This window comes from Sciurus carolinensis, chromosome 12, assembly GCF_902686445.1.
Source record: "Sciurus carolinensis chromosome 12, mSciCar1.2, whole genome shotgun sequence".
Taxonomy (NCBI): Eukaryota; Metazoa; Chordata; class Mammalia; order Rodentia; family Sciuridae; genus Sciurus; species Sciurus carolinensis.
The window spans coordinates 64,932,564-64,956,434 of NC_062224.1; the positions used below are offsets into that span (position 1 = coordinate 64,932,564).

The window sequence follows — 23,871 nt, forward strand, 5'->3', positions numbered from 1 at the left end:
GTCCTACACATTATACAATGTTTAAGAGCACATTTGGTTTCTTCTTGCTAGATGCCAGGAACTCCTCAATCCCCAGCTGTAATAAACAAAAATGTCTCTTTCCCTGACTGAGAACCAGTGATCTAGTCCATGGCATTTTCATCACTTTTCTTTTCACAAGACATCAAACTGGTCCTTTATGTTGATGATATGCTAACTGGACCTGGTCAACAGGAAGTAACAACTACTCTAGATACCTTGATAGACAGAAGCATGCCAGAGGGTGGGAAATTCATCCCACAAAAACTCAGGAGCTTGTCTCCTTAGTGAAACTCCTAAGAGTTTATTTAGCTCTGTAGCCCATGTCAAAACATCTCTTCCCAGGATGAAAAAACAAATTGCTGTATTTGGGCTCTTTTACCCATAAGGTGCACCATGTATTTGGATTTTGAAGGTCATGTAAACTTTATTACCATAACATCACAGGTCAGTCAAAAGTCTGTCAGCTTTAAATGATGGTCAGAACCACAGGGTTCTGCAACAGGCCTAGGCTGTCACAGATGGAGCTCTGCCACTTGAACCCAGAAATATCAATGGTGCTTCAAGTAAGTATCTGTGGCAGACAGAAATCCAGCTTTGAGGCTTTGGCAATTCCCTAGAGTAAACCACAGCACAGACCCTATGAATTCTGGAACAAAGACATGCTATCCTTTGTCCTCTTTGGAACAAACAGGTACTGGGGTATTGGTCATAATCCCAAAATATAATTCTGAATGTCATAATCCAGAACATTCACATCACAAAATATCAAAATTCCTGTATTTCCATAAGATCAAAAACCCAACAATAAAATTCTGAAAAAATAATTTTAAAAAACTCTTCAAAAGACATTTATTTACATTTTTAAAGATGATTTATTTGAGAAACATTAAAAAAAACAAACATTTCATAGACCACTTTACACAATAGATAATAATATACATATTTTTGCAAGTATAAACACTATAGTACACTAATGACAATTATACAACTCCATCATTTATGAGTAGATGAACCATATTCATAAAGAAGTCAAAAAGCAAAACATATAAAAAAATCACTATGGTTGGTAATTAGGTGCACCCAGCTTTATAACTATAATCATTTGAAATACTATGAGACAACCTGTCTTTTGATGAAATTGATCCAAAACCAAAATAGGTCATCACTACATATATAGTTGCCCAAAAAATTGAGATATCAAGAAATGCAGGTATACAAAAAGGACACCTCTTAACTTATTGGGAAAGTTCCACCATTTTTACATACATGCATAATGTTTACACACACAAAAATCAACATTGTGACAAAGTACTTTCATAAAGTCAAATTTGTAAAAAAAAAAAAAAAAAAAATACAAAAAAATTTAGAACTCTACAATATAAAGTCTTGACATAATTTTAATGTCCAGTACTTTGGAAATGATGCTAAGATAAAATATGCAGCAGAGCAAACTGTAAAAATAATAATAATACTGACAATTTAAGATAGTAGAAAAACTACAAAAAGAAAAATGAAAAAGAAAACAAAAAATTTTTTTTAAAAATTGACACATATGGAAAAGCATATTACAGGAATGGATTATGGGCAATTACATGGAAGAAGTCCATAAAAGCTGTCTGGTTTTCACAATCATTAACTATACTGTAAACTCTTGCACTGGATGAATAGTGGTTTTTTTCATTTAGGGCACAGCCTCTCCTCCAAACCTACATTCACATTCACTTTCTACATGGCACTGTTCTTTTGAAATTCTTCTATGATTCCACATATGAGGATGTGAACATTCCCCATTAAAATTTCCCATCTTACGTGTCATGCTTCTGTGGTATTTTGGGTAGTAGGAAATCCATTCTGCATGCACACATATACAGACCACAAATTTGGCTGAAACTATACTAGCAATGAAACAACACTTACTATGAGTCTTATTATCCCATTCTACACATCATTTTCTAACTCATCAGTAACTGTGCTAGCTTCTTCAAGGCACATGATGCTTTAACCAATGTCATAAAAATTCCTGGAATTATATTAATCTCAAGGAATGCTAATGCAGATAAATATGGAACTAGGTTTTTAGGTATTCATTCCACCTAATATGATGCAGCTATCCTGCATACAACTAAAAATGCACAAATTTTCCCAGAATTTGTCTTTCTACCCCTATCCTTTTTTCAACAGAAACTGCAATTTCTGGGATTTCAGCTTTCAGAATTTTAAGTCAAAATTTTAATTTTCAGGATTGTGGTTTTGGCGATTTTAGACTTTAGGGATTTCCACAATCAGGATAATGGCATTTAAAGTTGTCTTTCAGGATTACAATTTTCATTGTTGCTGGCTTGCCACTGGTACCAGTAGAGATGAACAGTTGTTTATAGGCCACCAAGTTACCATTCAATATAAGCTTCCCATTATGACCTGGGTGTTGTCACTCATTAAGACAAAAAGTTAGACATGCATGGCCAACATTCCACTACCAAATGGAAGTGGTGTGTATTTTAGAAAAGGTTTGAGCAGATTCTGAAGACACAAGTTATGCCTTGAGATGCCCCTAACCCATACTCCTGCTATCCTTCTACATTCCTTATTCTGTCAAAAATCCACATCAATAGCCTCATGGGGAGCTCCCTATGACCAGCTGATGAAGGAAGAAAAAATCCAAGCCTGGTTTACAGTTGGCTGTGTACAACATGCTACTACCACACAAAAACAAACAGAACATTACAGTCACATACTGGGGTGGCATTAGAGGAAGAAGGGTAAAGACAAAATTCTTCAGTGAGGAGAATTTATGAGCAGTGTGCACTTGGTTATTTTGCTCAGAAAGAATGTCTAGTATGAATCTATAGACATTCAGAAACTGATGCTAGTGGCTTGGCTGAATGATCAAGGACTCAGATGTTTAAAATGACTTGAAAATTAATGACAAAGAGGAAGAATGTGAATAAATCTCCCTGAACAAGCAGAGCATATGGAGATAGTTGTGTCCCCTCTGAATTGGTACTCTTCAAGATGATTCTCATTATGTTATCAGCCTCTCTTCAGCACCCATCCTTACCCAATGGCCTCATGAACAAAGTAGGTACATTAGCAGGAATGAAGGTTAAATGTGGGCCTAGCAATATGGACTAACATTCACCAAGGTTAATTCGCCAACTGCACAGGATGATCCTGAGTTCCCAAAATGGTACCACTCCTTGGCCCCGGGCGGGGGAGGGGGTTGTCAGGTTGATTATACTAGACTGCTTTCATATTTTCATATTAGAAAGAACAGAGCTTTATCTATTCTCATTGTTTTTTCTCACCTGAATAGATGCTTACTGAAGACATGAATTTGTCTTCTCTATCCACAGTCCTTCTTCCAAAGCCTCCAGTGGTAGACTCGCAGAATTAATTTTTACCATCACAGTATTTTTCACTGTCACAGTACTGCTTCCAAGCAAGGAACTCATTTCATAACAAACAGCATGATAATAGGGTCATACTAGAAGAATTCACCAGTTTTACAAGATTTTCCAATATCTTGAAGCAGTTGCCTTGATAAAACACAGGAATAGCCTTTTGAAGACTGTTACGATGCCAGCTGTACGAAAACACCTTGCAGTGTAATATCTTCCAGGATGCAATATGCACTCTAAATCAATAAGTAATATATGGTTCTATTTCTCTCCTAGCCAGGAGTCCCAGGTACAGGAAAAAATAAAAGCGGGGGGTAGGTATCTAGGGAGGAGATGCTCCTACCAGGTGTCATGGTAATGGTCCACTGAACTACAAGTTGAGATTACGTCATAGCAGTGAATCAATAGGCAAAGGAGGATATTATACTGCTGGGGTGACTGATCCTGACTATCAAGAGACAACTGGGTTGCTATGACGTATGACTGACTGTAAAAAGGATATATCTAAAATGCAGGCACTCCTCTGAGGTGCCTCTTTTTTCTCACATGTCCTAAGAAAAGTCAATGGAAAATTACACTAACCCAATAGAGTCAAGATTTCTGATGGCCCAGGCCCTTCAGGATTGAAGGTTTAGGTTACTTCACCAGGCAAGGAACTACAATCAGCTGAAGTGTTTGCTGAGGGCAGAGGGAATTCAAAGGAATTATTAGAAGAAAGTAATTATAAATACCATATACAACCAAGTGAGCAACTGCAGAAACAAGGACTTAATACTTAGGAGTATTTATCCTTATTTTTGGTATGAACAAATTTGGACACATATTAGCTAATTCTTTTCTTTCTTTTTATTCCCCTTTCTATTTGCCATCATTCGACATTAAATTGTTAACAATAACTTTTTATGTTAATGTTAAGGTTATAGAGCATAAACAGGGAAACATGACTGTGAAGAGAAATGAACATCACCCAAAGGCTGATAAAGGGACTTCACATCTTCTTTTGAGGAATCAGAATAATTTATATATCTAAGATGGCTGCATCATATTAGACAAGATAGTTTTGTTATTATCTTTATTTGGAAGTTAAGTATGATTAAGAGAAGTGCGGCCACATCACATACTTAAAAGACATGGCCAAACTGAAAAGGCACGGGCTGTGATGGTTTCTAGTGTGATGACTCAGCCAAGCTGGAACTGTTTCCCAGAATTTCCTTTTCCCTGAGGTACTGAGTTAGAACTAGCCACAAGAGAAATTTGCACAAGTTTTGGAAGGCAAATAAATGAAAACAGCAGCCATTTATGTGCTCTGAGGTCAGTGAAGAGTCAAACACAGCTGGAGCTCACATCTAACCTAGCTGCTGTGCTGGCACATCTCAGGGGCATGGAGTATGATCAGGTCTCACAGCTCCTTCGGCTCCCACTGGATCACCTGCTTTAGTTGCTAGGAATTCTGGTCCAGGAGATGGGCAAGTCTCTGATAAAGTGCACCAACTTACCCTGCAGTTCACCTATCTTAGAATATGGAAAGCAGTGAGATAGGAATCAATTTCAATTCATTTGTCCCTGCAAATTCCAATTTGTACTTAACTCTCCCTCACATCACATCCATCTTTCCTTTCCTTCCTGACTCCTGGCCTTGTGGATTTCAGCTTCTTAATACTAGACTCTGAAGCAGAAACCATACACAAAATGTTTAACAATTCCCACAATTGTACAAGGGTAATAGCATAGTAAAAGCCTCATTCTAATTTGCTCATAGGATTCCTATTCCTGGCTATACTCTGATGCAATTATATAAAGTTAAATTGTAATGTTCTTACTTTTAAAAGGTATCTGAACATGGAATTGTATTTCCAATTTAAGTCACTATTATGTAAACATGACTAAGGTGAAGTTAATTCCTCTGAATTAAAAAAAAAATATCTATCAAGTATTATTTTTAGAAAGTTAAAGAGAAATATCTTCCCTTAAAGAGAAGGAGGGCAAATATAGAATTAGAGGAACTTCTCATAACTCCACCAAAACCCTGCTTATCAGGTTAGTACTTACAATTTCTAAGGGGCAAAAACATAAGCTTTATAGTTCAAAAAAGACAACAGTAGAAAAACACTTGGATTCCAGCATACACAATGACGTTTTCAAAATTATCTTAATCTGTAAATCCCTGACTTAGGACTTGTCTTTATCATTTGAATTCACTGAAATCAGTGCAGTCTCAAGAGAGAAATTCCATTAGCATGTTTAAAGCAGTGATCAATTCAAGTTTATTTGTACTCAGTCTAAAGGTATTCACGTGAAGAAAATGGTAAGCATGGGGAAAAAGGGAATCCCAAAGAACATGAATTTAGTTGTGTATTTTCATCACTGTGGAGTAGGAAGAAGAAATTCTGATTAGTAATTATGAATTTTCTTGTCACCTTAGTTTTGATTCCTTGTCTCTTTGGTACCATTACTGAATACCTACTATAAAAAAGTATGTTAGATAAACCTAATAACTTAAGCAGGCAACTCTTCAATCAGATGTGTATTATCCTCATTTAATAGATAAGGAAACATGTCCAAAGATATACAGCTTATAAATGGATGAGCTGGGAGTAAATCCCAGGGATGTCTTGTCTACAAAGTTTGTGCTCTTAAACATTACACAATACCCAGGTATGTCCACTCCCACAAAGGACATCCATGTCATTAAACAACCACCCTCCTAGGTACCTGCTCTAAGTTCTTGTTCACTAGGCCATCTGCAGATAATTTTGGGTCTCTTACATTTAATACAAGCATTCTAGCAAACTGGAAAGTTACACCTCCCATGGTAAACGTAATATTTTTTCTTGGTATAAAAATGAATATAAAGTTATGACTTAAAATACAGAAATTTTTAAAAAATGAAAATCATGTATAATCCCATAACCTTGAAACACTTATAACTCTGCCATATTGATATCTTACAACCTTAATCTGAGTGTAGTAACATCAATAATAACAACAGTAGCAGCAACTAGAACTTATATAACTCTTACTAGGTGCCAGGTACTGTTCTCAGAACATTATATGTGCTCCATTAATTAAACCTCACAACAACCCTGTAAGGTAAGCATTTTTGCTTTTTTCTTCTGAAGATAAGAGACCTGAGGCATAAGGAAGTTATATGGTTTCCCAAGACCCTGACTCGTAAAAGACAGAGCAGGGATTTGAACCCGGCCTAGCTTCAGAGCATGTGCTCTTAACCAAGAAGTCATACTGCCTCTGTATTTGAGCTGCATTGTGGGAAAGGCATCAGGCATTTCCTCCTGTTCTCCTGCTACCCACACTAACATGGCCAGAGGGCTGAGATACATGGCCCTGTCTGAAGCTGAGCCTGTGTTTTTATTTTAGAGGCCCTCCTTCCTAACACACTCCCCTACACTCCAAAAAGCTCCTCTGGGAAGGCGTGCACTACGGTTTTCCAGAGGACCCTACAAGCTAACACAATGGAACCTCCAGAGAATAAGAGAAAACATCTGCCTAAACTATATCCAAAATATGGTGTTAAATTCTTTTTAAAACTCCCTAGTTCTTTCATTCCCACAAGTACAAAAGCATCATAGCAATCTTCTGCCAAAAATTACAATAGATGTTTGTTCTTTAAATCATTATATTTAACACGTTAGTAGTTAAAGCTCTATTCCAAGACCTTCAGTTCAGTTACATTGTCAATCCAACAATCCAGTAATTAATATAAACTAATAATCATATCAACTTAAATGTCAATGTTTTCTAAATAAATTTTTCTGAAGTAGACTGAAATTTTAGCTTATGACTTTAACTTATAAACATGAATATGAGGAATATTTATCCAATGTACCTCAGAAATTTATAAAAAAAATTTAAGTCATTTTAAATTTCTTTTAAAATTTTATTTTAAAAGAAATTCAAAAGTCAAATATTGTGTCTATCTTATATCACTTTAGAGCTTTTAAGTACTTCATTATTTCCAGAGAATAAGTGAATTTTAATTGTACATATTTACTAAACATCCTCTAAGTTGCTGCTATGTGCATAGCACTGTGCCAGGATACTGTAGGAAGGGGAATGTAATTTACTGACATGTTCTTGCTGATTTTAATCCAGCACAGAGGGGATTCTGCAAACTGCAGGCACCATTGCTTGCTTGATACAGCAATCGGAAAGAATTTTAGTCTCAAGGAGTTTGCAATATTATATGTGGGGCAGGCTTAAGAAAATCAAGGTATAGTTTATTTTGTATGTCACGAAATGCATACATAACAGAAAGAGCAACATGAATAGTGGATTCTGGCATAAAGAGCAGCAGAGTCTCCTCCTTGACACTTTCTTGCTTTGTTTTTTTTGTTGTTGTTGTTTTTTTCTCTTCTTGGAAAGAAAGGGAGGAGGGAAAGGTTCGAGTGACCAAAGAAGCTGGGATTAAATCCTTCTCTGAGACTTCCTCCTTAAGATGCCCTTTGGGCACTGGTAGTTAAGAATTCACTAAAGGGTTGGAGGTGTAGTTCAATGGCAGAGCACTTGCCTCACATGCTTAAGGCCCTGGGTTCAATCCCCAGTAGTAAGGGGGGGAAAAAGTCACTAGAAAGCCAATGCCTAAACAAGTGGCCACTGGAAACTAACTTTATTTCCTTCTATTGAATGGTCTTTAAGCAATAAAAATCATTTAGAGTAGCCAGAAGGATCAATGGCATGATTTAGTAATGCTATTCAGTTAATCAATAATTTTTGTAGAGAAAGTATGTAAGACGTTTACAAATAAGTACCTAAAGGAGATGTGCCAGTAATATCCACAGAGAGGAAACGGTAGGTGACTTGTGCAAGATAAACTAGCTAGAAACTCATTAATACCACAGTTTTCTGACCTGTATCCCTAGATTCTTGCTCTTTTCATTATTACAAACAGATTGAAAACTATCTTTAAAAGGGTGTATACCCCTCTTGAAATAACTGAAGTTAAGAGACAGTGACAGATAAACCTAAATCAGACATAGCAGAGGCTAAATAATCTTCCCCTCAGGTCAGGTGTATTCACCACTGATTAAAAGCCAGACAATGCAATTAAAGGACAATCAGTTACCAATTCTAACATTTACCCTTCATATCACCCCATTCTTCTTCCTTACATCTAGAGCAACTCTACTTTCTAATCTACTGATTGTTTTATGGTTACTATGGGATTCTCTAACCTTTACTCCCAACACATACCAACAGTGCCATATGTACTGGATTTCATTATGAAATATAAATCTCTTCTTAACTGGTGTTAAAGACAAATTTATTGTATACTAAGCTTCTTAAAACAGAAAGACAAATTTTTTTTAAAAAGAAGACATACAAAACGATTGTAAAAGGGAAGAAAAACCAAGTTCAAGTCTGAATATAGCAAAGACAGCTGAGGATTTATAGCCAAGAAGCAGAGGTGGTGGTGGGATTGGGGGGGGGGGCAGTCAGTATATGGAAAATTACTAAGAGGAGACATCATTGATGGGGGATAAAGAACCGAACCAGGTATCAAGGGTGATCTGATACCAAGGATGGTGATCTCATTAAACTAATTAAGCAAGACTCTTTTCTAAGACTGGGCTATGCAGCCCCAGCAAGGACAGGACGGACACAGAAGGCCAAGATCAAGGCCTAGTTGAGAAGGCTCAGAGGAGCCTAACTAAAGTTTGGTCGAGAGTCTTTGTCATTAGCACTGGCACCTCCCCTTTTCCAAACCTTCTCCCAATATGCCAAATAAAGTACTTATAAATGCTATATTAAAAGCTCTTTCATGGACGATGACAAAGTAGCTCACTAAGTTTAAAAACTGGAATGATTCTAAAACATGTAGGCTCTCAAGAGAATACAAATCTAATCATGTTGACCCTCTACTTTAATCCTCCAAGAAATACAGCAGCCTTGGGAGCTAGTCATGCTAAGACACACAGGGCCCTGTCTATTCTTCTGTTGAGTACTCCCTTATGCTAAATATTGCCTCCTCTATGCTATGGCTCCCCTCCTCTCACACTCCCTTCCTTTCACTGTCAGCCCCAGGACCTTTAGGCATAGGCGTTCCCTGAGTCCAGTACCCTTTCCTTTCCACCAACTCAACTTTCTACAAAGTTCCTTAGTCTACATGCTGTTGGGATCACCAGGTCCTGCCTCCCCCTTCCTTCTTTGTTTAGTGTTCTGATCAGTCAGATGACAAGGAACTGTAACTTTCTACTGCACTTGTTTGTCTCTATGTCTATCTCCCTCTTCAGGCTCTGAGTCACTCCAGAGCAGGGAACAGGTTTCGTTTGCCTTTGTGTCCCTATCATCTTCAATTGTGATGAAGCAAAAAGAAAAGGAAATAAAATAAACCCTCTCTTCAAGTTGTGAAAGTTATACTGCTGATCCCAGAAGGAAAGGCAGACATACTAAACCTGTTTCCACAGCCTTTACTGGCAGTTCACTAAAATTCTGGACTGTTTCTCAGAGTCTGTTTACTCCCTGAACTAAAGTGATAAAGTGAGCAAAATGGTTGTAAAAAATACTTTCTTGGAAGAAAGAGTCAGCCTATAAACAAAGACAACATACGATGAACTCCTCCTTTTGCCACCATCTCCCCTCCACCAGTACACTTAACCACATAAAACTGGGAGAAGGAAGGGAAGAACATGGAATTTCTCATTACCCTCTTCCATCTCACAGCTACAAGTGCCTAATTCATATAACTTATTACCTCCAAACCACACAATTGCCTGGAATGTTCTACTGTTGTTATCACCTACAAACTGGTTCATCATTTCTCTGAAGTCCACTTTCTATAATACAAACATCAATTATAATTATCTTTTCCTTTTAGTTGAAAGATGAGAATAAAGTACAATCATCATCACATAAATCAGTGTTTTTCAAAGTCTAGTCAAGGAATACTTGCATCAGAATTACCTAAGGGATTGGGGAAAGAGATTCCTAGACTTTACAGAAATTGAGAACATGTGACAGATAAAAGACAGGGAATATGAATTTGAAACAATCCTTCCTTTTTCACTATCTTGAGAATAAATAAATAATAAAGAGCTTGATTTATTAAGTCACTGAATACAAAAAAAAAAAGCCAAATACCATGTTAGATAACACAGGATCTACAGAAGTAATGCTAAAAGTAGTATGTGGCCTCAATGTATAACTGAGTTAGAAAAAGTTTATACATGAACAATTAATGATCAATGCTAACTCCACAGAATAGAATAGACTCTTCTGTCCATTTAAATTTTCTTAACTAGGGGCGCCCCCATAGGAATACTGACTTACAAATTACAGATGAATTACTTACAAATAGATTATACACATTAAAAAATGTGAAAGATGAAACTTTTTTGAAAATACACAAGTAGGGGATCATCTTAATTATTAAATTATGATGCTTACATTTTAATCCATCAATCATATGAAAATTTTTATAGAAGTTCTGCTAGTAAAATTCCACCCTCTCTGATAATAATTAGCTCTTCTTGAAAACTAATCTTTTAATAGTTATAACAGTTTCCCAAACTCATTAAGATTTTTGAAATGGAAGACATAAACAGCTAGAAAACTGTGCACATTTTTAAGCATGCCAGCATGATAATCTCAGAGATGACACATACTTAATAAAATCACATTAAGTGTGGAAATTTCTGAACACCTTTTTTTTTTTTTTTTATTTCCTTTGCAGGGCTAGGGATCAAACTCAAGGTTTCATGCATGTTGGACAAGCACTCTATTCCTGAGTTACACTCCCCAGCTCTTGAACACCTATTTTCACAAAGCTTATTCTAGTCTTTCTGCAGTACAATAGGCAAGATATTGCGAGGGGTGCTCTGGAGACAGGGGGAAAAAACTTTTTTTTTTTTTTTTTTTTTTTTAACATGTGCTGTGAAAGTAGAAGAAAGTAGGGAAACATCCAAGGGCAAAACAAAAACAAACAAACATAAAAAACAATATAAATACCAGCTGAAAGTGACCACAAAAGTCAGAGTTACCCTGGGTCAAATTCTAAGTCTTGACCCACTCCAGCTCACTCAATGAACCAGGGTAGATACAGGAAACTAAACTGTCCCAGACAATAGGTTCTTAGTAGATGCAAACAGGAACCCTCTCTGCAGGAAGGCATCCTCAATTTAGACTCCCATGTTTCACACAGACAAAATGAAGCAAATGGGAGTTCACCAACAAAGACTAGAACAAAAAGAAACAATCAATGTGAAAGAGAATTAGGTGTCACAATCAATCAATCTAAGCCTCCAGGACTTCAGGTAATGGAATTAGCACAAAAAGAATGTAAATAACTGTACATTAAATGTTTATGGAAATGAAGATGAAATCATAAAAAATAAGCAAGGACCAAGAGACCAGAGTTGTCTGAGGAAAATCTTAGAACTTGTAAAAATTAAAAATAGAATTAATGGCCTGTGTTGTGGCACACACCTGTAATCCCAGCTGTTTGGGAGGTAGAGGCAGGAGAATTGGGAGTCTGAGACCAGCCTCAGCAAATTATTGAGACCCTAAGCAACTGAGCATAAAAAGGGCTGGGGATGTGATTCAGGGGTTAAGCTCCCCTGGGTTCGATCCCCAATATCAAAAAAAATAAACAAAATAAAAAATTAGAACTGATGAAATTAAAATTTCAATAGGCCCCAGAAAAGCAAAACAAATAAAAATAAATTGACCAAATAGGGAAAGGGAAGAGTGAAGTTTTGGGGGACTGCTGGAAGGACTGTTTTTGGATGCTGATGGAACCCAGCATACTCTTAATGCCAACCCCAAAATAAAAGAAACACACAGAAAGAGAGTAAGAGAGGATAGGATGGAAAAAGGACTATAAAACAGACAAAGCAATTTACAAAATGGCAATATTAAGTCCTTCTTTATCATTTAATGTAGTTACATTAAATGAAAGGATTAAATACCCCAATCAAAAGAAGTAGCTGAATGGGTTAATAACGTAAGATCCAACTAAATGCTGTCTATACTAAATACTCACTCTAGATTTGAGGATACATGCAGGCTCAAAGTTAAAAGATAATAAAAGATATTCCATGCATACAGTAAGCAAACAAAAGAGGGGTGGCCATATTTATATCAGATAAGATAGACTTTAATTCAAAAACTGTCACAAGAGACAAAGAAGAACATCACATATCGACAGAAGGACCAATTCATGAGGAAGATGTAACACACACGCACACACACACACACACACACTCACTTCCAACATCAGAGGACCTAAATTTATGAAACACTGACAGAACTGAAGTCAGGAATAGACAAGATTACAATAATAATAGAAAATCTCAGAACTCTATATTCAATAGTGGATAGATCATTCTGATAAGATCAATATGGAAACAAGAGGACCTGAAGAACATTACAGGCCAAGTGGACCTAAGAGACACGTAGAGACATCCCATCCACCCAAATGTAGCACAATATATTTTCTTTACAAGCACACACACAACATTCTCCAGAATAGACAACATGCTTTATCACACACACAAAAAAATCTTAACCAATTAAGATCAAAAGAATACCAAGTATCTTTTCTAATTATAATGGAATAAAACTAGAAATAAATGACAGAAGGAAAGCTAGAAAATCCACAAATAAACAATATATTCCTGAACAACCAATGAGTCAAAGAAGAAATCAAAGGGAAAATTAGAAAATATCCTAAGACAAATTATAATAAAAACACAACACACCAAAATTTTTGAGTTACAGCAAAAGTAGCACAAAAAGGAACATTTATAATGACTTCATTGAAAACACCTACATTACAAAGAAAAGGCTCAAATAAATGACCTATGCTTCAAGAACTAGAAAAAAGAACCAACTAAGTCCAAAGGAAGGAAGGAAATGATAAAGAGGAAACCGGGAAGAAATGAAAAAAAAGAACACGAGTTTTTGTTTTTGTTTTTGTTTTTAATGATCAATAAGATTGACAAACCTTTAGCTACACTAACAAAAGAGAGAGGGCCCAAATAAACACAATGAAAATGAAAGAAGAAATATTATATACAACTGATAACAGAAATAAAAGGGAATGTAAGGGATGCTACAATAAATAATTATACACCAACAAACTGTATAACAGAAATGAATTAATTCCTAGAAACATAACCTACTATGATGGTTAATTCAGAGAGCTGGTAAAACACAACTTCTGTTGTGTCTGTGAGGGTGTTTCTGGAAGAGATCAGCATTTCAATCAGTAGATTTAGCAAAGAATATCCCTAATCAATAAAAGAATTAGTGGGTACAAACAATAAATCTGAATCTTCAGGTACTTCATATATCCCACATCATTCAATCCACTGAGTGACTAAATAAAACAAAAAGATAAAAGGAGGAAGAACTCTCTTTTCTTGAGCTGGAACATCCATCTTCTCCTGGTCAATGAAGCTCCCAGTTCTTTGGACTTGGACTGGATTATGCTACTGGTTCTCCACCTTGCAGAGATGCTCTCCAGCAGGTACTTTTCAGCCTCCATAATAGCATGAACCCATCCCTATAATTAATCTCCTCTTACAAATACCTCTAAAAATTCTATTGGTTGTGCTCCTTTAGAGAACCCTAATGAACCTACCAAGACCAAATTATGCAGAAATAGAATCTCCAAACAGACCCATAACTAGTAAGGAGATTGAATCAGTAACCAAAAACCTTCTAACACAGAGAAGTCCAAGACCAGATGGCTTCAGTCACAAATTCTAACATTTAAAGAAGCATTAAGATCAATCTTTATCAAACTTTTCCAACAAACTGAAAAGGAGAGAGCATGTCCTTCCTCATTTTACAAGGCCAGCAATACCCTGATTCCCAAGTCTTAAAAAGATATTACAAAAAAAAAAAAAAAAAAAACTGAATGCCAACATGCCTAATGAATACAGATGATAAAACCCTCCAAACAAACAAATCTAAAAACAGCAAGCCAAAATCAATGCTATAGTAAAAGAATCAGGACCAACTGGAATTTACCATGACCAATGGGAATTTATGCCTGGAATCTGAGGCTAGTTCAACACTGAAAAATCAGTGTGATACACCACATTAATAGAAAAAAGAGATGAAAAACCTATGACCATCTCAATTTAAAAAAAAAAAATTAGATAAAATCCAGAACCCTTTCATAGTAATAACATTCAACAGACACAAATGGAAAGAAATAAAAAAGACCACATACAAAAAGTCCACAGCTAATATCACACTTAGTGGTGGAAAACAAAGCTTTCCACTAAGAACATATCCTTGCCACTTCTATTCAAACACAGTTACCAGAAGTCCAAGCCAAAGCAATTAAACAAGAAATAAAAGGCATCCAAATCATAAAGTAAGAAGTAAAATTATAGATAATACAATAGGTAAAAAAAACCTAACTAATACACACACAGACACCCATACACCTGTCAGAATAAACAAATTCAGGAAAGTTCCAGGATACAAAATTAACATACAAAAAAATAAACTGTGTCTATACACTGTCAACATCTGAAGATGTTGACAAACATCTTCAAAAAACACCAAAAAGAAAAAAATAATTAGAAATACACTTAACCAAGGAAGTGAAAGACTTGTACACTGAAAATTACAAAACATTGCTAAAAGAAATTAAAGACAAATAAACAGAAAAACAGCCCATGTTCATGGACTGAAAGAATATCAAAATGTCCATACTACCCAAAAGCAATCTATAGTCAATGCAATCCCTATTAAAACCCAATAGCATTGTTACTACATTTATTGGTGCACTATAATTATACATAACATGGGTTTCATTACACCATATTCACAGACATACACATAATTTAATCAATTTCATTCTTTAGAACCTTCCTTTCCCCTCCCCTCCTCCCTCCTCCAATCTGCTTCCTCTATTTACTGATCTCTCTTTTATTATTATTTTTAATTAGCACATAAATATACATATAAATATAAAAGCAGGATTCACTGTGGCAGATTCATACATGAACATAACATAATTTGTCAGTACAATCCCCTATACATTCCCCAAGACATTCCCTCCCCTCTCCCTGTCAATCCCTTTCTTCTACTCTCTTGGTCTCCCTTTTATTTTCATGAGATCCTCTTTTTTATTCCTTTTTCTCCATTTCTCTCTTCCTCTTCCTTATTCCTTATTACCCCTCACCTTTCTCCCTCTCCCTCTCTTTCACATATGAAAGAAAACTTTTAACCCTTGACTTTCTGAGACTGGCTTATTTCACTTAGCACATGTTCTTCAGATCCATCCATTTACCAGAATATAACACAATTTCACCCTTCTTTATGACTGAGTAAAACTCCATTGTATTATAACACATTTTCTTTATCAGTTCAATTGTTGACAGACAGTAGGCTGGTTCCAGAATGGCTACTGTGAAGTGCCCTGCTATAAACATCCTACAGCATATTTTTACAGAAATAGAATAAACAATCCTAAATTCACATGAAATCATGAAGAACCCTGAATAGCCTAAAAAATTTTGAGAAAGAACAAAGTTGAATGCCTAATGTTTCTTCACTTCAAAACAACACAAAGTTAGAGTAATCAAAATGGTTTGGTACTGGGCTGGGGTTGTAACTGTGGTAAAGCACTTTCCTGGCATGTGTGAGGCACTGTGTTCGATTCTCAGCACCACATATAAATAAACAAATAAAATAAAGGTTCATTGACAACTAAAAAATAAATATTTAAAAGAAGGGGGCACTGGGGTTGTGGCTCAGCAGTAGAGCACTCGCCTAGCAAGCATGAGGCCCTGGGTTCAATCCTCAGCACCACATAAAAATAAAATAAAGGTATTGTGTCCACCTGCAACTAAAAAATATATATTTAAAAAAATGGTATGGTACTAATAAAGATAGGCATATGGACCAATGGAACAGAACAGACAGCCCAGAAGCAAATCCATCAAATACAGTAGAATCACCATAATCGAGGGTGTCAAGGTGACACAAAGTCGTCTTCTCAACATTAGTGTTGGGAAATGAAATATATACATACAAAAGAACACAACTGGACCCTTGTCTTACAGCATATGCAAATATCAACTCAAAATGGATTAAATATCCTAGAATATAAAAAGAAAGTTCATGACATTGGTCTTGGCAATAATTTCTTAGATATAACATCAAAAGTCAGGTATACTAAAGTAAAAATAAGCAAGTAGGACTATATCAAACTAAAAAGCCTTTACATACCAAAGAAAACAATAGAGTGAAAAGGCCACCTAAAGAATGGGAGAAAATGCCAGCTACATAAGTGATAAAAAGATAACATCCAAAATATATATATTTCAATGGCAAAAAAAATAACTTGATTTTAATAGGGGCAAAGGAACTGGGATGGTGGCATACACTTGTAATGCCAACTATTCCAGAGGCTGAAGCAAGATGATCATGTGCCTAAGTCCAACCTGGGCAATACAGTGAGACCCCCTGTCTCAAAAAAGAAAAAGAAAAAAATGCAAAATACTTAAATAAACATTTCACCAAAAATGACACACGAATGGCCAATAGATACATAAAAAGATGATCATAGGGAAATGCAAATCAAAACCACTATGAGATATCACTTTACATCTAATGTTAGGATGGCTATTATCAAAAACACAAATAAAATAAGAGTTGGCAAGAATAGGAAGACTGGAACCCTATACTGTTGAGAAAGTAAATGGTACAACTACTGTGGAAAACAATATTAAAAAGAGAAATAACATATGAGCCAGTAGTTTAACTGGGGATTTATCTAAAAAAATTAAAATCAGTATCTTAAAGAGATATTTACACTCCCATGTTTACTGCAACATTATATGCAAGGCCAAGAAGTAGAAATAACGCAAATGTTCATCAACACAGGATTAAACAAAATGTGGCATACAAATACAATGGAATATTATTCAGCAATAAAAAGGAAATAAGTTGTCATATATTAAAACATCAATGAAACTTAAGGACATTATGATTTTTTAAAAAATCAGTCACAGAAGGATAAATATTACCTGATTCCAATTATATGAGGTATTTAAGATAGGCAAACTCATCAAAGCAAAAAATAACAATGGAGGTTGCCAGAGGCTGGAAGGAAGGGGAAAGAGTTATTAATTCAACAGGTACAAAGTTTCAGTCAAACAACAAGAAAATTTTCTACAGATCTGCTGTACAACATGGTCTATGGTTAACAATACTGCACTATACACTCAAAATTTTGTTATAAGGGTAGATCTCATGGGATATGCTTTTTGCCACAATTTTAAAAAAATCAACAGATGGGTTATGAGAGATTTAAATACAACTGAAAAAAGGTTGATCTAAACATATTACATAGGGTAACTGTAGTACAGACTATACTACAGCTTCTAGTAAAGAGGAAATAATGAACAGTAGAAAAACATGACTAAGGGGTTAAGACATATGGAGGACAGAATAAAAAATTTTAGCATATCTAATCAGAGTATCAGAAACACTTCAGAGAACAGAGGTAAGACAAGAAAGAAAGAGATAATGGCTGATGCATTTCCAAAATTGATGGAAAAAATCAATCTGCAGAATACAAGATACTAAAGAAATTACACAGCTTGTCATTTAGAGACAATGAACTAGGAAACTAAAAGAAGTTAAGGCATACAGAGTTAAGGTCTAACATAATCAGAACACCAAAAAAAGGAAAACAACAGAGACACCAGAAACAAGGCAATAATTAAAAAGATAATAGCTGGGAACTGTCCAGAAGTTATAAAAATGATGAATTCATAGGTAGAGAAAGTAATCAAGATAAAAAGAAACCCACATCTATATGCACTGCAGTGAAACTACTACAAAAATACAAGAACTTTAAAGAGACACACAAAAGATCACCTGCCATGTGGCAGATGACTTCTGAACAGAAGTAATTGGGCTCAGTAGACAATGGAATGCCATTTTCTGAGCAGTGAAAGAAACTATCGACCTAGAGTTATGAACTGAGTTAAGTTATCTTCAAGAATACAGGCAAAATACATTTTTAGACTTACAAGAGAAAGTTTATGACTGACAATCCTTCGTCAAAAGAACTTCTAAAGGGAAAATGACCTCCAAAGCAAAGTCTGAGGTAGAAAAAGAAATAAAAGTAATGACAATAATTACCTGAAAATTACATGGCTAATTCTACATAACATGGGCTTTTAAAAAAAGACTGAACAGCACATAGATCAGAAAGAAGAGATAGGTATTAAATATATTTCTTCTTCCAAGGCTGTGTCCCATATTCCCACTTTGAGAAAACCAGTGCAGACTATACGCATACACCAGTGCTGAGCTACAACAGACAGCAATGTTGGCTGCAATCTCCTCAGAAGTCTTGTAAAAACCACAAGCCAAGCCACAAAGGATTTGTAAGTATGGGGAAAAGGGGAAAGTGCAGGGCACTCCAGAGGAAATAGTAAAGGTTCAGGAGTAGAGACAAGGAAGGAGGCATAACCTGTTCTTCCTTATTATATCACTGCCTATGTTCTTTTAAAATCTTCAAGACAAAAACAAAATACCTCCTGGAAGCTGCAGCATGAATAGAGCAACTGTGGAAAATATCCGAGATTTAGTATGACCTTGGGCTTTCTGAAGGCTTCAGCCTCTTATGTTGTAATATGAAATGCTACTTTTGCATATAACACTAATTTCAAAGGGGAATGCTACTGCACTGATCCTTACTATTACTCCTCACAGAGCTAGGCATTGGAAATACAAAATAAAAGACGCAAAGTCAGGCGGCAATTAGATTGCAACATGGTAGTGAGACAATGGGAGGGATGCACTGGGTACTAAGCAGAGCCAAGGGTGGCTGCAGACACATGCTATCCTTTTGCCTTTTCGCACTATTAGTAAGGATTCCCCTGGGACAAAAACTGATGGACACCCTGGTTACACTAAGTACTTGGCAGAGTCATCACTGGGAGTTTCAGATCTACCAAAAGATTCATCATCAAAGCCATTTGTAATCTCAGTAACTCGGAGGCTGAGGCAGGAGGATCAAGAGTTCAAAGCTAGCCTCAACAGATTAGCAGGGCACTTAGCAATTTAGTGAGACCCTGTCTCTAAATAAAATATTTTTTTAAAGGGCTAGGGATGAGGCTCAGTGGTTAAGCACCCCTAGGTTCAATCCTGTTACCAAAAAAAAAAAAAAAAAAGATTCATCATCAAGAATTTCTTGTTGTAAAGGTTTCTGACTCTAACCAAGTCAATTTTAAAACATCCCAAGAAGCAGTAAGATCAATTTGCTTCATACCAATCGAAATTTCAACACAGAAAACTAGCCAGGGCATTTTTGACACATAAAAAAATAGCATAATCGGTTTTTCCAAAACACTAAAAAAATTTTATATTGTTTCAGTGAAAAGTACATAGAGAAATAGTAATGTATTATCTGTATCTATACCAGAATTATTCAAGTATAATCTAACAGAAGGAAAAAGAGAGAAAGAAAAATCTGGAAACATGCATTCTTTTTTCTGGGCTGAAAAATCAAACACATTTTGCATAGATTCTATAAACTACAACATGTCTTTCTTGCTTCACTAGGAAGTGTTTATTGCCTTAAAAGTTAATCATTGGTTATTCTGTTGTATTTAGCCAACTGAGGCCTATTAACAAGGCACACACAAATCCTTTATCTAAGAAAATACCCCTGAAAAAGTACACACAGAATGTTCTCAAAGAAAAGCAATTCTTTCTCACTCTACTGTACACTGCCATGGTATGTAAGAGATCAGTGCTATAACATTTTTCTTTTGAATTTTTAAGTTTATCCTGAATATATAGATTAGTGACATCAAGAAGGGTAGAGAGTACATATTTCCAAGAACACAAAATCCAAATATGTTATATGTATGCTACAGGTATAAAGAAATTTTTACATTAACTGAAAATGACAAAATACTAAGATGGTTTAAAATTATCATAATTTGTTAACTTTAATTTCATAGGGTAATAAATGTTTTTAGTTACTATCTTTGGTACTCCAAAAGACACAGAAGCCTTTAGTAGTCCTACAAATATAAAATTTTTCATAAATTTTTTAAATGTCAATTAAAAATGACTATAAACAAATGTAATTTTGATTGGCATTAATATTTATTACTTTATGTCACTGATTAAAGGTAAGTAAAAATGGATAATACCATTACTACTAAACAAGAATAGAGACTCCAATGATGATTTAATAGGCAGCAGTGCTAGCCCCTTTGGTAAACACCTATAACACTCATAAATCAATTTAGCCCTATTTATACATTGTCTTCAACTGTATATGGACTTGAGATCACATTCCTTAAAGGGAGAGGCCTTGTATTAAATACTTCTACATTCCCCTCCAGCTCAAAGACAGAGTTGAGTTTACACTTATTGATTAATTAACAGTCACAGTAAAACAGATATTTTCCATGGCAATTAGGAGATAATTAGGATGTGGGTAAAGTAAGCTAAATGAATAGATAGTTATGCACAACATAATAAAGAACAAGACCATAAATGTGACTTTGAAATAACATTCAGAAACTGAGCAAATGAGTTTATACAGCATAATCATTTTCAGAAGGTACTCACAACAAAATTTATCACACTACTATTCTTAGCTTTAAAATCTTTTCTTGTCTTCCATGTGATGCTGCATTTTGTACTATTCCTTGATGCATATTTCTATAATGCTATCTCATGTCTGTGTAAAGTGTCTTATTCATACAAGGATGAGAAGAGCTGTACTATTCAAAATCCAAAGGAAAATAAAAACAGTGTATTTTTCCACTCCTCCTAGGTTAACACACACTGTACTTTGCTAATAAAAACAAAGGTCATCATCTGTTTTACTTTTCATTCACACTCATGAGTGACAGGAATTTTTTTCTCAATTCCTGTTAGAAAAATCCTGTACCAACCTGGCTTTAAAATCTACTTTAGCCAAATTTATCTTTCTCTGATCTTCTTCAATCTCAGTCAAAATCATGCATCAATTATATTTTTCGAAAACCAGTTATAATGCAAATTAAGTGACAAAGTATGATAGTGGCAGCCTTACAGTATCTTTCCCATTTTAAATGCATGGCACTGGAAGGGACAAAAGCATACTCTGAAACATCTTCGTGGGTCCTCTAACAATGGTCTCTTACTAGAATTTCTTTCCCTTCATATAATTATATTGTTTTCTGAGCTCAACCACTCTCCAATATTAAGTAATCTGTTTTTATCCCCTCCAACACTTCAAAAGTGAGCTTGTATCTCTTCTCTTTCACATCTTTTATCTCAGAACGCCAAAGCACTTCATTAGTTTATTTTACCAAACCGTTGAAGCCATTGGTACATCAGGCACTGGGGGGGCTAATGAGTCAATCAGACAACGAAAGAGCTCTGGACACCAAACCAAAACTTAGTACACCTCTAGCTTCTGAACACTAGCCAGAAAATCTCTCAAGATCCTATTCACAGCTCAGGGGCTTTTAGAACAAACAAACAAATCATAAACATAAAAAACCCTTTCCCACAAAGGAACCTGCACACACACACACACACACACACACACACACACAATTGAACTTTTCAGAAGGTGGAAGTATGACTGGTCTTCTTCTTTTAGTTTTGGAGAGTTTAAACACCAGGGACATCTACATCTTGATAAAAAATAAATAAATAAATATAAAAAAAACTCCTGAGGGCAATTTGATCAGACAGAAAATCCTTCCTTCAAAGAAATGCACCTTGTGACACTCCAAGAAGGAGAGATATTTAAAGTAAAACCTGCCCTGAATCATTACCACTGACTTGGAGGACAGAACAAAAAAAGCCAGTTTGCTTGACAGGGCTTGTAAATATTTTCTGTAACACCAGAACCACAGAACCTTTTCGTGAAAATTCTACTCATCTCTACTACAGATTCACTCACAGCAATAATAAACTCATACACACACACACATCTCTAGTTCCATTCCCGTCCTTCTCCCTTTGGTGCCAGTGACCCAAAATGTGGACACAATGTTACAAAAAGCAAAGTCATGGGGCAATGCGCGCGGGGCGGATGGGGCGGATGGGGCGGGGGGGGGGGGGGGTGAAGGATTGAAAGATCCAGAAAAGCAAGGGTGTAAGAGGTAGCTGGCTCTTCGGTGATCATAAAGCAACCCTTCATTCGGGTGGGGATACAGAATGCAAAGGTAGAAATAAAGCTGTCCTGGATGCCCACTCTGTCACCGCCTCCCTCCTCTCTGCCCTCCATCACCCCATCCTGTCCTGGAGGGCCACCTCGGGGCAAGGGGGCGCCGCTCGCCGTGCCCCCACCCTCACCCTAGAGGGGAAAGGGGCGAAATGGGGCTGGACTGAACAGGGGCTGGGCAGCGGGTGAGGGTCATGCCAGGCTCCAGGTGGAGACCCTGCTGGTGGCCGCGCGGGGCCAGAGGGCGGCCCCAGCGAGGCTGAAGGGAGACGGGAGGAGGGTCTGGCCCCCGCCGCTTCTGAGGGAGGCTTCAGTTACTCACATTCTCAGTGTCCCGCTCGTTCACCGTTGGCAATGGCGTCCGGGCCGACATTTTGTGCGGGCGGCGGGGCTGGGCCGGGGTCTCGCCGGTCCGGCTGGGGTGCGGGCCCCGGGGGGCGAGAGGAAGGGCGTGCAGACACGAGCACCAGGCCTGGCGGCGGAGAGCGGCTCCCGCAGGCCGCGGGCGGTGCAACAAGCGGCCCCGGCGGCGGCCGAAGGGGAGAGGACGCGGAGGAAGAGGAGGGGGTGCCGCTTCCCGCGGCGGCGCCGCGCGGGGACGCGGGCTGGGACGAGGGAGGGCTCTGGGCGAGGGCGGCTGCCGGGCGCGGGCCACGCAGCGAGGCCGGCAGGATGCAGCGGCGGCCGGTGCGCGGCGGGGAAGGGGAGTCGGGGGATGGGGGGGCGGCGGCGGCGGCGGGGCTCCGCTAGGCTCTCCGGCCCATAGCTGAAGGTGAACCTGGCTCCGCAAATCACTGCCTGGCTCGTCCGGGAGAGCGCGGCTCGGCGGCGGGAGCCGCGGCCCTAACCGCGCCGCCCGCGCCGCTCCCTGCGCCCCGCCTCAGGTGTGCGGCGCCGCCCGGCCCAGCCGCATCCACGCGCCCTGGGCCCCGCGGCGGCGGCTCCCCGGCTCTAGGCGCCCAGACCCTACTTGGTCCGCGCGGTCACCGCCGCCGCGCCCCAGCTAGGAGGAGCGGCCCGAGCCGGCTGCGCGCGGAGCGGCGGGCGCGGCACGCAGCGCCCAGAGGCACTTGGCGGCCGCCGCCGGGTGGGCGGGCGCCAGCCAAGGGGCCTCTCCATTCATTCCCTCATTAGGGATGCGGGGCCGCCTCCTCCTCCTCCTTCCGCGCTCCCCGGTCCGCCTGCCCCTGTTTATTTTTGTTTCTCGCTCCACCCGCGGAGTTTATGGTCCTCCAAAAGCGTCTGTTGATTTTTATTTTTATTCATGTTTGGGTTTGC

General features: G+C 37.7%; 1 protein-coding gene across 5 annotated transcripts in view; it reads right to left on the bottom strand.

Annotated features, from left to right (window-relative positions):
- The window catches only part of Mark1 (microtubule affinity regulating kinase 1), a 153,764-nt gene extending 130,115 nt beyond the window's left edge, over nucleotides 1-23,649 (bottom strand). For 3 of the 5 annotated variants that reach the window (XR_007104295.1, XR_007104294.1, XM_047520367.1), the window contains exon 1: nucleotides 22,916-23,649. Coding sequence is in view for 3 of the 5 variants with exons in the window: in XM_047520367.1 (XP_047376323.1) it covers nucleotides 22,916-22,966 (51 nt within the window). In the remaining 2 variants the exon portion in view is untranslated. The remainder of the gene's footprint in view (nucleotides 1-22,915) is intronic. The other 2 variants (XM_047520365.1, XM_047520363.1) reach the window with 2 other exon arrangements.
- Between the last annotated feature and the right edge of the window lie 222 nt (nucleotides 23,650-23,871).